The 17,452-nt window shown below is 38.7% G+C and overlaps 1 protein-coding gene across 1 annotated transcript; it reads right to left on the bottom strand.

Annotated features, from left to right (window-relative positions):
• Positions 1-3,952: 3,952 nt before the first annotated feature.
• LOC127535492 (immunoglobulin lambda-1 light chain-like) lies at positions 3,953-16,357 on the bottom strand. The gene is made up of 5 exons (XM_051953653.1): positions 16,319-16,357; positions 7,176-7,242; positions 4,632-4,931; positions 4,440-4,514; positions 3,953-4,303 (listed from the first exon to the last, which is right to left on the bottom strand). Exons 1-5 carry the CDS (start codon positions 16,355-16,357, stop codon positions 4,167-4,169), a joined length of 618 nt encoding a protein of 205 aa, XP_051809613.1. The 3' UTR covers positions 3,953-4,166.
• Positions 16,358-17,452: the final 1,095 nt, after the last annotated feature.

Genomic DNA, 17,452 nt, shown 5'->3' with positions numbered 1-17,452 from the left:
TGCTAATTATTTTAATATTTTTTCATTAATAAAGTAAATTTGATTAGAGATCAGATGATAGATGTTGATGGTAAATTTTCAGATTCTATTATAAAGAATAAGATTATGAAGGACAAACTGTGTAGTTTTCAATTTAAGAGGATAAAGTGTAGAAGAGGTAGAAAAACATTTGCACTCTATTAATAGTGATAAGCCATGTGGCATTGACCATTTAGATGGTAGGTTACTGATGATAGCGGCTAAGTCTATTCAGGAGCCGATATGCCATATCTTCAGTTTAATTATTGAGAATGGTGTTTATCCACAGTCAGGGAAGATCACAAAGGTCATTCCACTGATAAAAAACAGCAGGGAGCCTTTGGCAGGTCCAAACAGTAGGTCTGTGAGTATTTTACCGCTTCTAAGCAAATTAATGGAGAAAATAATATGTGAGCAAATTCAATGTTATTTTGAAGAGAACAACATCAACTCTGAGAGTCCACATGCTCATAAAGTGGGCTATTCCACGAGCACAGCACGAACATCGTTACCTGAAAACTGGCTCAAGTATATTGACAGGAAGTTTATAGTCGGTGCTGTGCTTTTGGACTTTAGAGCTGCTTTGGATATTATTGATCATGAATTATACTCAAGAAGCTTTTGGCAGATAATTTTAGAGCAGAAGCTGTTAAACTTATGAATAGTTATTTGGTTAATAGACAGCAATGTGTAATGTTTGATGGTAGCACTTCAGATATGTTAACCCTCATTGTGGTATTCCCCAAGGGAGTGTTCTAGGTCCACTGCTCTATTCTGTATTAGTAAATGATTTACCACATGTACTGAACAGTGCATGTATAGAGATCTACATGGATGATACCACTATGTATGCCTCCACAGACAATGTAGCTTGTGTTAATAAGTTGTTGCAGATGAGTTGTTGTTGGTCTCCAACTGGGTTACTGAAAATAGATTAAAGTTGAAAGCTGCTAAAACAAAGAGTATCATCATGGGTTCTAGATATATGCTAAGATCTAATCCTGAAATAAGTCTTGTTTTGCAGGGTGCTGATATTAAGCAGGTCAGAAAGGCCAAGTTGTTGGGTGTGATCATTGATGAAACACTTTCTTGGTCCTCACATATTAATAAAATCGTAGCTAAAATCCATCCATCCATCCATCCATCCATCCATCCATCCATCCATCCATCCATCCATCCTCTATACACCACTTTATCCTCACTAGGGTCATGGGGGGTGCTGGAGTCTATCCCAGCTGACTCAGGTGAAGGCAGGGGACACCCTGGACAGGTCACCAGTCTGTCACAGGGCAACAATGTACAGAGCAATAATATATTGGAATAAGCTTCCACTACATTAAACCATGCTAAATAATAAAGCAAGATTCAAAAATAAATTAAGAGAAGCGGTATTTAGCAAGGAAGTCAGATTCTAGTTGATTCATTTATTCTGAAATTCTGAATGTGTAAAATGGAATAAATTTATTATTATTATTATTATTATTGTTATTATTTTGTTGTTGTTTTGGTTTTGGTTAGTTTCAACAATTTAAGTGTTGAATTCCATTACATCTCAGATGATTTTTTTGTTTAGAATCAGTTATATTTTAATTGTAAGGACTGTATTTTATGGTATTATGTTTGAAGTTTGAAATGGAAATTTTTGAACCCCAGGAAGAATAATCTTCACTGCAGTGAGGACTAATGGGGATCCTAATAAACATAAACATAAACCAACAGATGAATGATGAAAATGAGTTGCAGCTCCCAGACAGAAGTAGCTGCATTAGCAGCAGCAGAAGAAGCAGCAGCCTCAGCAGCAGTAGTGTGTGCTCATAGTAGCAGCAGTAGTAGAAGGCTGGATGCAGTGTGTGTTTGCAGCCACTAGAGGGCAGCAGTGTAACACTGATAATCCTGATGCAGCAGCAGCATCACATGCAGACCACAGACTGTATATTAAATTAGAACATCACATCTCACTGATCTGTTTGATCAGACATCAGAAATGTCAGCTGTGATGTGTTGTACTTGATGATTAAATTTCTTATTTCATCTCTTAATTCACATGTTGGATGGACGTCTCACAAGTCAAACTATGATCAGGTCATGTCATTTGTTCTCCTATTTTTAGGATAATATCTGCTTGGCATTTTTTTGATTTGTTTGAGTTTTTACATCATAAAATATTGATATTTAGAAAGATATCTGACAACTTTTGGATTGAAATATCAAATACTTCCAGAGATTACATTTTGTATTTTTTTTTAAATTGACAGTTGTCACATTTTCAGCAGTTTTTTTTCACGTTTACATTTGAGGCAGTTTGAATGAAAATATCTCAGCAACTATGAAAAATAAGAGCCTGAAAATGTCACTGGTTCTGAACCTGTAATAGTGGACATGGAGATCAATCAGTGTCTGATTATGGATGAAAATAAACTGAATCCTGATCTGACATCAGTTTGATCACAGCTGGAGTTTGAATCATGGAAAAATGATGAATGTGTGGATTTTATTATAAACTGCTAAAATATCACTCTCTCAAACTCTATCAGGTAAATAAATCTACAAAGTTTTTACATTTACATGTTTAAGATGATAGATGTTAAACAAGCATCATTTAAATATTCAAGATATTTCATTGCAGTGAAAAAGATCATATAAAACCATAACAATGAAAAAATGTGTATGAAATATATTGTTTAATTATCTGTGTCCATTGGCTGTTTATTGATTATTATGTTTGAGACTTTACTTGGTGTCAGTATTAAAATGTTCTGCTTTGTTCATCTGTGGTTTGTTTTCATCATTTATTGATTTTTAATGACCAACAGATTTTCTGCAGCAGGTTTTTCTCCTCTTCTTGTATTTCTACCTTCAGGGTGAATTTGTCAGCTCTGAGTTGAGGATTTGATCTGTTTCTCTCACGGATGAAGAACACAGATGCTTCCTGCAATGATTCTTTCAGCAGAGTTGATCGTGGTAACTTATTAAAGTGAAAAGCCACAGCTAACGGTGCCACAGAGCACAAACCCACACAGGAAAAGAAGTTTGATTGGCTGTCAACAGTCTGAAAACACTGAGAACAGATTCATATCTGCTGCTGGAAACACTCATCAGCTCCCCTCCTTCTCTGTGGTTTGTGTTCTTTCTTGGTTTCTGTCAGCCTTGTTTCCACTCAGACCTCCACCTACAGAGTTGAACTGAGCCCAATCACCACCTGAAGCTCATGTCCTGCTCACATTTTGGAGGATTTACAGCTTTTAGTGATTAAAGATGGATGTGACTGTGTCCACTCTGCTGTTTGTTCATGTGTGGAAACAACAGTGTCATCAGCGTAGAGGTTTACATCCACACTGACACACTTCTAAAAGGTGATTAATACACAAAGTGAATGATGGGGAACACAGATCTGAACCTGCTGCTTCATCCACACCTGCTAGTTCACACAGAAAACCTCTGTGTTCATCTTTATCTCAAACTGTTCAACTCATGTTCCTGTTTAGTTGTGAGCTAATATTTGTATTTCTGAGACTCAGTAACTTCAAACTACAATTAGATTTATTTGTGGGATCAACATACCACACCTACAGACAACAATGTGATCTTCACTTTATTGAAAATGCTGTTCTGAATAAATGTGAACAATCTTCAACATTCTGATTATATATTAAAAATAAAACCAAGAAGAAAGAAGTGAGATGTTAAATGTTGAAATATGTACAAGACAGCAAATAATTCAGTTGAATTTGGTCTGTAAATGTCACAATTAAAAATTAAAAGTAAAGTTTAAAGAAGAGAAATTGTTTTACTACTCTATCTAATTCCACATTACAACAAACATGTGATCAGTTGCTATAAAATCCATTAAAAGTTGTTCATTAAACACAAATATTGTAATTTTATTGTGTTTATTGATAAAAAAAAACAAACAGAAGACCTAAATATCGAAAGAACACTGTCCAGCAGAATTTAAACTGCAAAACTGAAAATATCATTATGAATATCTGTATTTACATTTATAGGATGATGATCCAACATGTGAGTTAAGAAATGCATTTTATAATCAAGAACAACACGTCACAGCTGATATTTCTGATCACTGATCAAAGAGATCAATGAGACGTATTGATGAGATGTGACGGTGAGAAAAGTCCAGCAGCAAACAGTCAGTCAGCATGTGTGCAGTTGGTGGACGGTCCCTTGTTTGTGAGGATCATCAGCAGAGAGAGTCCACAGCAGAACACCAGACTCTTCACTATCAGCACTGTGGACAGCAGACAGAGCAGATTCACCTGGAAGGAGGCTGACAGACAGACAGACAGACAGACAGACAGACAGGTCATTATCAAGTCCAAATGAAAGTGAACAGACTGATGTGCAGCTCTGAGTGCAGCAGAACATTGCAGCTGTCCATGCAGAGAGGCAGCAGCTGATCTTACAGTGAGCTTGCTGCAGAGCTGGCAGGTCTGCTGGCTCTCTCTCTGGAGGACAGGAGGCTGCTGGAGCTGGAAGCTCTGAAACAGAGAAGGAGGGAAATGTTTGTATGTGCAGTGAGAAACATGAGTGGTGTTTGACAGCGTCTCCACATGAAGCTGAATCAGTGCTGAACACAGTCATCCAGCCTTCATCACCTTGTTGTGTCTGGGCCTCCACTGGTCCCCCCTCGTGCTGGACGTAGCAGCTGTATTTATATGTGCTGTCCTGTTGCTGATGGATCAGCAAGATGGAGGCGCTGCGTCCCGGCTCTCTGATCTCCAGCTGCTCTGCCTCAGTAGAGGACAGCTTCACCGGCTGGCCGTCCTTCTTCCAGGAGAAGCGGACCAGAGGAGGAAACATGGCTGAGGCCAGACACAGCAGGGAGCTGCTCCCCTCCAGGTGGACTCTGGATGCTGCTGGGTACACGCTCACCACGGGCTTCACTACCTGCTCACCTGGTAGATAGATAGATAGATAGATAGATAGATAGATAGATAGATAGATAGATAGATAGATAGATAGATAGATAGATAGATAGATAGATAGATAGATAGATTATTGATTATTGGTGGATTATTGGTTTACTGCACATGACAGAATAACAGATTATTTAACATCAAATATTTTTCTGTCTCCACAAATTGACACATAATGTAAAATAACATCATATAACTTCAGATCAGAGGATCATTTCTATCCTCATTTTCTAGCATCCTCCAAATTCAATGCTTTGAAAAAGACACTTATCTATGGTGACATCAAACTCTGGGATAGCTCCTCCTCCACATACGACAATCTAACATCAAGGCCTCATTCAAACACCATCTTAGAATGCATTACTTAACGGCTGAGCAATGATCCAGTCTGACAGCTACAATGTCTCTTTCTGTCTTCTTTCTTCTTCTCTTTCTTCCTGTTGATTGAATGATTGCTCTGGTGACTAATATCAACTTGTTTCAATGGAATCAAATGTCAGATTACACTCACTAATGTGCTGTGGTTAGTTTTACCGTAAACATGATGGATATTAAGATGTCTGTTTTTACTGATGTCATCTGGAAATATGATCTTTGATGGAAGCTTGTTTTCTTTTTTCTGACCCAGGAAGACTCTCTGGTGTCGCTGGAATCAGCTCATTTATTTTAAAGAAATAAGTCAATAATTCTTCAACCGACTGTTTTCCAAAGTGTTTTTATTTTTATATATTTAAAGTTATGTTGAGCGTCATTTATAGTTTGTCTTCATGTAACTTTTATTATCAACAAATCTTTTCTGTTTGACATTAAAATGTTCTCTATGACATAAATAATAAAAAACTGTCAATAAATTTGCTTCAAATGAAATATTTTCTCATAAAAGATGCATCATCATAAAAACAAAAAGCATCACTGATTTTATTTTGACAAATGCTCATTTTTTAACTGAATAACAAAATTAAATGATCAGTTATAATTTCTTTCAAATATTCTGATAAAGAGGAAAACATTAATTTATACTTTGATCATTAAGACACTAATATAAAATAATTTTCAGTTATTAATTTTTCTTAACACTAAAACAATAAAAAGACAGAAATGTCAAATTTGAATAAAGAATCATAGATTACATCATGTTACATATTATTCTGTCAATTCACATTTTATAGAACAAAACAAACAATTAATTTCATGCTAGATTTTAATTTCTATCTGATATTAAATATTTACCATCTTCTATTTTCATTAAACATGTGAAGTTATGTTTGGAATCACACATATTTTACATATCATTTATTAAAACACTAATTTATGGATGTTTGTCATTAAATGATGTCTGATATGATAAGAAAATGAACATTAAAGCAAATTTGTGTTTACATTTAAAAATACATTTTTATATTAAATGACTGTTTTCTTTTATGTATTAAAATATTTTTAAATAAAAGATGCATCATCAAAAAAGAATAATTATCACAGATTATATTTTAAACAAATAAACAACAAAGTTTTACTTTCTTTTGAACTTTTTATAAATAATAAATATGGAATCATGATTTAATCATTAAAACATCGATTGTTCCATGTAATGTGATGTCATTTTAAATTCATCATTTCTCATAAGTTACATTTTTACACACAAATAAAAACAAAAAAACAAGAATAAGATCTGTCTGATATGAATAAAGAACTGAATCAAATATGTTTGTAGTGTGTTATACTATGTTATAAATAAATAATATTCATTAAAATATTAATTATATTTTATGTCTAGTTTGTGTTTTGACACATGATCAGATAAAACACACATGTGTCATCATATGAAACATAATTATCAAGAACTAAATTAATAATATTTATTAATTATTCTCCACAACCCAGAGACATTTATTCCTAAATATTAAATTGTGTTTAACATCACTTTTCTTCTTCTGTTCACAAACCAAGAGACGCCACAGAATCAAAGACTAAAGAAATAAAAACACTGAATATTTGTAAGCTCACTGATATTTGCAGAAATAAAGAATCACTTTAGTTGTTCAGTCACATTTCAACATGTTTTCACACATTATTGAGCTTTTCTGATGGAACAGTGGCTGCAGATGAATCCTCCACTAATGATGGAAAAACTAACATGGAAAGCCTGAAACAGCACAAAGTGACTTGAAACACATTTTCAGCTTCACAATAAAACAGCAGAAGAAAAGAAATCTTTCTTCTTACCTGTTACATACAGTTTAGTTCCAGAGCCAAAGATGCGGACCACAGTGAAAAATGGTCGTACAAAAACCTGCTGCTGAATGTTTGCTCAGATCTACACACTGTAGCACATCTTTCAGTTCTCAAAGATGCTTCTAGAGATGAAAATATACAAATATGAATAAATAATGAAGTGATGGTGTAACAGTGGACTGTAGTTCTCTGAACTCTGTGATCCTGGGCTGTAGTTTACTGCTGTCTTCATGTCACAAACACTGTTTGTTGATCTGGAGGTTTTTGTACAGGCTGCAGACACAATCCATCACTGTGGGAGTTTCTTATCCAACAGTTGCAGTAGTAGGTGGCTGAATGTTGGAGTTTAACTTTCTCTATCTTCAACTCACAGCTATTCTGTTTCGTCACAGCTGAGAAATCATTTTTCTGAGGATGATTGTAACCTGAATATATTTTACCATCATCTGGATCAATTCTAAGAATCACTCTGAATGTTTCTGTTTCTGTCTTCTGGTACCAGTAGATATACTGGTTACCACACTGATGAGTTTTACAGATGAAGGAGGCTGATTCTCCGACTCTCCTGGTCAAAGTCAAATCGTCCTGAATCAGCTGTGCTGCCATGGCAACCAGCGCTGCAGAGACACACACAGGTAGATGAAGGTCAGTGTGACAGCGTTTGTTCCAGGTGGACTTTTTGGCCTCCTGATTGGCTGGAAACACTCACCTGAACACAGACAGCACAGAGCAGCAGCTGGGAGGAGAAGCATCTTGTGCAGTGGTGTTTCCTCTGGAGAAGCTGAGCACAAGTGGAGCTGTGATGCAGCTGAGGCCAAACAAGGACGAGCTGTGAGAGCAGAGCAGGCCACGTGCTTTCTAACAGCTCCTCAAAGCTCCCATCAGCCCCTGTTAGCGGCCCACAGATAAGGCTGCTGCTGCTGACTGACAGCTCAGCTCAAGCTGCTGTGTGCTTTCATGCTCTGGATTTAAAGCTGACGGCAGATCCACTAAATCTGCTTCACATCATGCACAAAGACTCAAAACATTCATGTTCCCACAAACACATTCAGGTTGGTGGTCAATTTAGTGACACAGACTGTTATCTGTTGTTGGGAGCAAAACAGAAAACTACAAATCCACACAGCTCCTCAACTCTCATCACATTTCAATAAAAGTTTCACTTTTATCACATGAGAAACACTTTTAAACAATTCTGCAGATTTATTGTTGATTTTCTTCTTTGATTAATTTATGCTCGATAACAATAGAAACATTCACAGTCAGACATATTTGGTATTTTTGTAAACTTTGGGATCTTGGCTACAGTTTAAAATAAACTCAGACAAATAGTTGGATGTGCACGTTTATTTTTACTGAAAATGGAAATTTCTCTCAGAATAACAACAATGTTAATAGAAATAATCATGTGTTTTTATCAGCAGGTCTAGATGTTCAAGTAAAGGAGCATTTAGATTTTCCCTTCTTGCTGCTGGTTTCTTTATCAAAATATTGAATTTCTATTTTATTTTTTGTTTTGCTTTAAGGTGCTTATTTTGGGAAATTTGACTGCAGTCTGATGGTGCCTAACTGAACTCTTAAACATATTTTCTTTTGTCTTTACCTGTTTTACAACCACTAATAATGAAATCTCTCTGTATATTTTAAATCCACCCTAAATTAGAACTTCAGTGTTTTTTCATCTCTGATAATTCATCGTATCCATTCATCATGTTTGTTGTTCTTCATATATTTCAATCATCTGAATATTCTGCTGCAGTTACACAATATTTCACTTTCCTCATCTGTTATTAATGTCTTTCATTCCAGCCGTCTCATGTCAACATGTGTCCATAAAGAAGTGTCTGCATGTGATGCTGCTGCTGCATCAGGATTATCAGTGTTACACTGCTGCCCTCTAGTGGCTGCAAACACACACTGCATCCAGCCTTCTACTACTGCTGCTACTATGAGCACACACTACTGCTGCTGAGGCTGCTGCTTCTTCTGCTGCTGCTAATGCAGCTACTTCTGTCTGTGAGCTGCACACAACTTTCATTATTCATTCATCTGATGCTGATCAAACTGCATGTTCATCCAACCAACAATAAAAACTAAATGATGTACAGCACTTTGTTTCAGGCTCTTCACATGTTTGGATTCTTCTCCATCAGCATCAGGAGGCATCTGATGCTCCCAGATTCCTTGTGCAGCAGGACAAGCAGCCCAAACATCCAGCCAGACTCATGAAGAACCATCTGCAGCCACAAGAAGAAGCAGGAGTCTTGCAGCAGATGCTCTGAGCTCCAATGAACGAAAAGAGACTCAAAATAACCCTAGAAGGACTCTAAAATGTCAACAAGTGAATTTTACATTGAAGAATTTTACATAAAGTTCAGATTTCTGTTCTTGATGCATGTTTCTACAGGAGATTAGAACTCATTTGCAGTTTTAACCATAAAACTTCTGAAAACAGGAAAGAAATTATTTTGCAGAAAATATAAAATCGTAACTTTTGGTGCAAAACAACAAACGCTCTGCAGGCGGTGCATTGTGGGAAGAAGACCAAAAGTTTATTGGTGTTCAGGAATGTCACAGTGAGTCAACATCAAAGCTGCCTGAAGGTCTCTGCAGAGGTGGACAAAACAGCAGAGACAGCGTTTCAAACAGCTCTGCAGCCAAATGTCAGTCTGCTCCATTCTGCTTCTCCATTTAAGGTCACATGAGAGCCTCCAGAAACAAGCAGCTTCATTCAATATCACAACAACTCACAGTTTTTCACTTATCAGAAAAGGATCAGTCTTATTTATGTTGATTTTGTTCCAAAAAAGACCAAAATGTAAAAATGAGGACTTCAGCTGCTTTCAAATGTGACTCTCACAGCTGGATTTGGAGATTTGACTTTGTCAGGCTGTAAAAACACTCAACACTGCATGAAAGGAGCTATTTTCGACAGTAAACAGCACTGGAAAATTTCCGTGGAATTTCAAGTTAACGGCAGTAAACAGCAAAGCACAAGCACAAAAAAACATTGAGAATTGTCAGGAATTGACATGGACGGCTGATCTCCCAGGGGGGGTGCTTTCCAGTGTCACTGAAAATGCTGTGAGCTATACAAATGCAAATCAGAGTGGTGGGTGTGTGTCTGTGGTGGGAGGGTTGGTGGGTGTGGAGGGTGTAAGGTAGGGGGTTGGGGGTGGGGTTGACTTTTCACACTTGAACTGGTTTTTAGAGAAAAAGGACCTACACAAACGAAACTATACAGTTTATACTTTATTTGAATCAGGGTTCATACAGCTTTATAAAAGTAAAATCAAAGCGCATCACAGGCACTTAACACTGTCAGAATCCTACATCTCAAACACCAGGCAGAGCAGCAGGAGTACAGTCACCTTTTCTCTTGTGTTGCTTAACTGAACAGTGGATGTGTTTACCACACATCTGCCAGCAATGCCCTCAACAGGAGAAATGATGACATGAGGTGTCTGTTTCCCTCAAGTTCCACATTTCTACTGACTTTCCATAAAAATGTCTGTTGGGATGGGGATGAAGCCTGGAAACTCCTGCAATTACATGTCTATATATAGTACTCTTTGACCTGACATTAACCCTTAAAAAGCCGGGACCGAGTATACTCGGTTCCCACTTACTTGTACACACAGCCGAAACCAAACATTCTCGGCTCAACACGTGTGTGTCACAGAACTAGATTGGACTCATGCAGATGTAACCCTGGTTAAAAATAGGACTATTATAATATTTTATTAAATAATATTATATTAAAATATATAAAGAATATTATATTAAAATATACGAAGATCCTATTAAAATTATATTAATTAAAATAATACAGCACGTAGTCCTAGTCATATGACCGGCTGCTTCCGGGTTATTGGCTGACCAATCCCGTTGCTCGCTCAGCCAGGTGCTGCTTGTTATAAGCCGCTCGGTGTTGGTTTCCGGTAGTAGCGTCGGGAAGCACACTGGATGGCTGCCACAGTCTTCGTCCACCATGGAGATTAGGAACCGTTGATCGCTGGGTATGTGGGAATCGTCAAGGGAGTTGGCCAGGTCTCCTTGCGTCCTATTGAAGTGATCACCAGATGGCGAGCTAAGTTACCTGGAGCCCAGAACCTCAGCCTACAATCTTCTGCTGGTGCTGGTAGGAGGCTGTGGCAGCCTTAAATCCACCCCACGTTTACTCACACACACCTGTGCGCATCATCCAAGGCTTATGGACGTTAAGAGATTCTTGTGTTGAGCACTCAAGGATTCTTTACATTTGCCCAGTCGAACTGAACTGAATAACTTGCCGGGATGAAATGCGCATTATCACACTTCTTTGTGTGTGTGATCCGATACCAAACTGGTTTATCATTGTGGGTTCAATGATTGTTGTTTTGTTTGGTTTATTATTTTTCTTTGTAAATATTCCATCTAAATGCATGCATGTTATGTTACCTGCAGATTGTAAATATTTGTTTTTTTTGTTTATTTTGTATACTTAAAATTCACTAATTCACTACAATATATGGTACCAACACCAAGCATAATTCTCTGCCTCCTTGTGTTTAATTATTGCACTGTCACCTCCAAGAGCCGAAACTAGTCTTCTGATCTAGCCTACTTTTAAATTTCAAATCTCTAAAATATTAACATGAATATTTTGAAGTGTGTACATGCTACACAGAGAACCACACTACCGAGGCAGGAGTGAGAATAATGAGGGTTTATTGTACAGGGAGTTATGAAGCTGGTTGAGAGTGATCCGGGGAGGGAGATGAATCAGAGGAGAGATGGAGGGAGTCCGGTTTGCAGAATCTTCGGGCGGGGGTCAGGGGAATGGGGGGAGTCCAGTTCGCAGAGTCTTTGGGTTGGGGATCGGTGGAGGTTCACACTCAGCGAGGTCGGGGGGAGCAGAGTGTGGAGCGGGGAGACTGGAAACCCCGGCGGCTAGGAGCCCGGGAGGAGAGGAGATGGCTCCGGGAGGAGAGAACTCAGAGCTGGACGATCCGGGGAAGGGCATGGGTTCGGAACTGGCCGGGGGGGACATCAGGAGGCGGGCAAGTGGGTCCAGGCAGGGCTCGGAGAGGGGTTAGACCCTTGGTGGGTTCTGGAGGCATCTTGGAGGTAGTGATGGGACAAATGAACCGAGGCATCGAGGCGTGTCTCGAGTAAAAGTGGGCGTGTCAGATGAAGCTTCGCTTCGAGGCTTGGGTCGCTTCTGAAAAAGTCACGTGACCGATGACAAACGAGGCCTCGGTTTGTGCAGATCACGTGATTGGTTCGTTCAACGTATCGCTGTCCCATAAAAACGTTTCAGATCTCGAGCCACACTGTGGGTGTTGTTGGCGTTTGTGCAGAGAGGAGTGAGAGCGAGTTGTAGTTAGTATTATTCAGTAAGTATTATTAGTTAGTATTATTCGGTGTGAAATAGCAGTAGCTGGAGGAGTAGGAGAAGTGTAGGAAGAGCAGCAGTTTAGATTATTTCCCAACTGCAGTGCTTTGATGTGAGATATTATATATATTTTTCTTTTACATTGGTTTATGGGTTGTGTAAAATTATGGGTGTTTGTGTGTCAGTTTTACCATTTGTAAATGTAACTCCTGTATTTGGTGTCTGCACCTTCTGTCACCTTCTTCAGTTACATGGGAACTAGACACTACTTTGACGTGTCTGTAAAGAAGCCACTGGGAGCCACAGTTCTACAGCAGGGCCTGCAAAGCATGTGTTAGTTTCTGTGTTACCTATTCTGAAAGACAACATGTGTAAGTGAAATATGTACAAAAGTTTTATTTATTATTAATAAAATGAGCTGTAAACTATACACTGGTGTTGGGTAATGATTAATTCATGTGATGGTGCATATATATATATATATATATATATATATATATATATATATATAAAATCATTTTCTGATATATATCTTTTTTAATATATGTATGAATTATATTGATAGTCTATATATGATTTATATAGTAATTTTCTCTGACATATTGATTATATTAATACTCCAGATATGATTTATATATATTATGTTTTCTGATATATTGATTATATTGATACTCCATACATGATTTATATATGTAGTGTAGGATCGACCAGCCATCATTACCTCCGCCAGGAGGTTATGTGTGTGTGTCACCGTCTGGATCCAGGATTTTTTTGAAGGTCAAAGGACAATTGCGAGGGATGGCCGCCATCTCTCAATTGTACATACAGAGGTCGCCGGATCGATCCCAGGCGACGGCCGAATTCCGCGCGGCCGGTTCGGGCTGCCCGAGCGAGTCGGGACCGACGAAGCGGCGGCGACGCGTACGGTACCGTCACGCGCGCGCGCAACGCTACCGTTATGTGCGTGCGTCAAAACACTGTGCTGTTACACTGTACATGCATGTTATGCTTTGTGCACAAACTGTTAAAACTAAATTAAATCCGTCCATTACGTTTTGGGTTATGCTGTTAACAGACAAACAGACAGACAAATAAATTCTCTGTCTGGTCTGCTAATGCATCAGCAAGTATCAATTCATGGGTGTGTCGTTGTTTCTCTCTCTGGTGTCCATGATGTGCAGGTGAAGGAGTGACGTCCGTGACACTGACTTTCTTTAAAAGTATTTTATTAAAGGAAAGAGCAGCATCAGTACAGACAGAACCTGCCTGGAAGGAGCCGGCCAATTGAATCCCCCTTGCTTGACAATAGCCAGCGATCACTTTTATAGGTTTTCAACATATAGGAGGGGTCAAAACAAATGGTTCTTTATTGCCTACCATATGGGGAAAGCAGAGAGCATCCCCAAACAAACCCCCTTGTCTACAACAGCTGAAGAATCCCTAAATCAGTATTTTAGACAGAAGAACCCTCATAAAAACACCTCCAACAGGGCTCTGTAAACAGGAGAACTCTTTCCCATGGCATGGGTTGAATATAATGCTGGTTCCATCTGTGGTCAGAGACATCAGAGCAGACACTACATATAACAAGCAACTCATATCAAATACTAGAACAAACAAAACAGATTCTATACTACTAACTTAATAAGTAATACATGTAACAGATCAGATACCACATATTCCCCCCCTTCGAGGCTGACAGAGCCTCGAAAATTACAAAAACATCAAGTACATAAAGGTGACCTACAAAATGCTTATGACATGTCCATTCTGTCCGTACTGATTACAACCTAAATTTAACAATATTATAAATTTGTAGATTAATGTGAGGGCGAAAACCTGCCTGGCAGCTATCTTTCCAAATTATCCATCAAACAATCAAGGCAGGAAATTCTCTCACGGCCCCTCTGCCTAGGCGACCATACTACACTCCAACCAATTAAAAGAGGGAGATCCAAAGGATGATGTGAAATGAATGGAAGCAAATACATGTGGGAATCCCAGAAAGAAAAAGAAAAATGTCCAAAATCAGGCTGGTCAACCCATCGGACCCTCAAATGGACCTGCACCTGCCTAACACCACTGTCCCTAACCAATCAAAATAATAAAAAACCTGAGATCCCAATGTACTCACCTCATATCAAAAACATCAAATCAATGAAACCCCCATCATACTAATCATAGAGTCATGAAAACTCAAAGGCTAAAATAAAACACACTGAAGATATTGCTAATTCTAATATTCCTCTACGTAGGGAAATGTCAGTAAGAACAAACATCCAATAAGAAAACAGAGTATATATGACAAACAAAATCCAATACTGTAAGCATACAGAAGAACACATGAGCATATCAAACCAACACTCCTCAATAACAACTCCAGTCGTGGTGTGTTGTCGTCACATTGTCCATGCTCAGAGTTCTACATCCATCTTTATTGTCCATTCCATCGTCCATATGCAAACATTCAAGTCCATTTGGCTGCAGTGAACTCCAAACAGCCACTCTCTATGCAATCTCCCAGATGGCATCCTGGGAAGACAAAAGCACCCAGCAGTATCCTGCAAAACAACTAACACTCCATGATGTCTTATTGAAAATCACTTTGTTATGAGAGTATCATCAGATTATCATCAGATTATCATCAGATTATCACCAGATTATCATCAGTTCATCGTATGACATATTGCAATCCCCCCTTTCATCAAACCAAATCACCTGTGAGAGTAGAACATCTCCATTGTAGATGACACCCAAGAACATAATGCTTAAAATAAATTCTGATATGCAAAATGGAAATTACTCAGCTCATTTGGATGACACCCTATCAACTAATTCGAACCCCTATATTGTCATACGTCAACAGAGCAGCATGTCAACACACCATTACTTTCTTTTTATTTAGTTCATTTTATTATTTGTTGTTTACAAACACCTCAACATTACTGATTGTGAATGGCTCCTTAAGGCTATTTTAATACTCCATTCTGCAAATGCACCCACATATGGCCCCTCTGAACAAAAACTGAACAAAGACTTAACAAAAGACTTCACAAAAGACTGAGTATCTTCCAGCACCCATTAATAATATGAAAACTATGTTTGAATCCTTGTGGAAATCTTATGTAATCATAAACCTATTCCTAAGTGTAACACTAAACAATCTGCTGAAAGATCAGTCACTATTGGCTGCTTCACTGGTAGGGGCAGCCCCTCTGGATTTCACTCCACAGAATGAATTTCTCCTTCTGGTTCACATCCGGGTCATTTCCTCTGACATTTCTCCATTTCTGATGAGCCCCCAGACACATAGGCCCCCAGATTCTCTTCTGGACCCAGTGGCTCACTCAACATCTTATCAGGATGTATGTTTGTTGGGAACGTATCTCTCAACGCTCTCCACATCCGAGATCTGCTGACAGCAAACAACTCTGCATCATTTACAGCAGTTGCCACAGAACTATTCAGACCCGCTTGCTGTAGAAATTCCTCCGGCACCAAAGCTCCCAGGAGACTGGTCAAAAGCCGCTTAATGTCTCCCATGGCAGGTTGCGCCCCACCAAAACCTCCTCCAGTTTTGAAATCCAAAGATATGCCCCATCTTGAAAAGTCAGAAACTTCTCAGTTCTGTCTGACATCTCTGTATTCCGCCAAGGCCTGTAATCCAGATTCTCTCTCCGAACAGTCACTGGGCACATCCTCTCTGATGACCTTCGTTTCCTATTCTCAACTTCCCTTAAAGCCCACTGTCTCTCACTTCCTCAATCTCCATCACTGTCTCCATCCTCACTCTCATCCTCTCCTGGACCCTCTTTCCTCACTTTCTGCAATCCTTCTCTTAACTTCACAATCCATCTTTCCCATTATACACTCCACAGCATCAAAGCCACAGCTCTCAACAGTATTTAAGCCAAATTAACCTCTCTACAAATGTTTAATCATCTAAATCAATTAAATGCCTCAGATGCTCAGTCTCTTGTCAAGCTTCATCCCAAATCAGTGAAACATCCCCTCTATGTGTACACCCATGTGTTTTATTAACTCCAAACTAAAACTATCTGAGTCAGGTTGTAAAAGAAACCTCATGATAGGCCCCTGGTGTTTCTGTAGAAACAGACTAAACATGTGTCACCAGTATCAGAAATAAGTAGGTGTGTGCACATGAGTAAATGCAAGAGTTTGTGGATAAAAGCACACTAGCTTTGATTGACGTTGAAGCCACACTTGTTGTCATCCACAACCTCAGGCTGTAGAGCACCATCAGCTGTCCTCTCATCAGTTCTTTGGGGGATTGAATTCAGAAGCATTCCATCATCTCAGTCTCCTCCTCAATGCTCACACCATAGTTGAACAGACGATACACAAAGAAAACAAACACAAGGTTGATGTTTCATGAAACCAAAAACAACTCCTTGCAATTTGCATATATTTGTCAACATTTAAGTCATTTTAATTGTTCCCAACAAATGTCTTCTCTTAAGAGTCTCTGTGAAGATAACAGATTTCTTATTCCTCATGGATTCTAAATTAACCATACTTAATTTTACACTAAATACATTGTGAATTTCAAGACTCAAAGGAGTATGTATGTAAATCTATTGATAGTTGAATAACATCCTGCTGTTTCTCCTTCTCTCTCACACAAGGAGAGAAGAAAAGGGAGGAGGCTCCCTCACTGCTCCTCACACACTCAGAAGTTTATCACCATGGCTCCTCCTCTTAAGTTTAGCCACCACTTCCAGTCTGTACTGGACTTCAGAGTGAGACCATCCTACCTCAACTACCTCTGAAAATCAAATTAACCTCATGCGAAAAGCACCTCGTTACCAGAGTAATAAGTCTCCACCCCTGTTCTGCATCATCATTCTCAATAAGACTCCACGTTGGTTAT

The sequence above is a fragment of the Acanthochromis polyacanthus genome, chromosome 9 (assembly GCF_021347895.1).
Source record: "Acanthochromis polyacanthus isolate Apoly-LR-REF ecotype Palm Island chromosome 9, KAUST_Apoly_ChrSc, whole genome shotgun sequence".
In the NCBI taxonomy this organism is placed as follows: Eukaryota; Metazoa; Chordata; class Actinopteri; family Pomacentridae; genus Acanthochromis; species Acanthochromis polyacanthus.
Note: the sequence above shows the minus strand (reverse complement) of the source record. Positions and strands in the feature narration are given on the sequence as shown.

Bases quoted from the DNA above. Each gene is read 5' to 3' on its own strand.
- LOC127535492 (XM_051953653.1), bottom strand. From the start codon at position 16,357: ATGAGAGTGAGGATGGAGACAGTGATGGAGATTGAGGAA. The intron at 7,243-16,318 runs GTGAGAGACAGT...ATTCAGCAGCAG, and splicing joins CAGTGATGGAGATTGAGGAA to GTTTTTGTACGACCATTTTT. The intron at 4,515-4,631 runs GTGATGAAGGCT...TCTCTGTTTCAG, and splicing joins GGAGGCCCAGACACAACAAG to AGCTTCCAGCTCCAGCAGCC.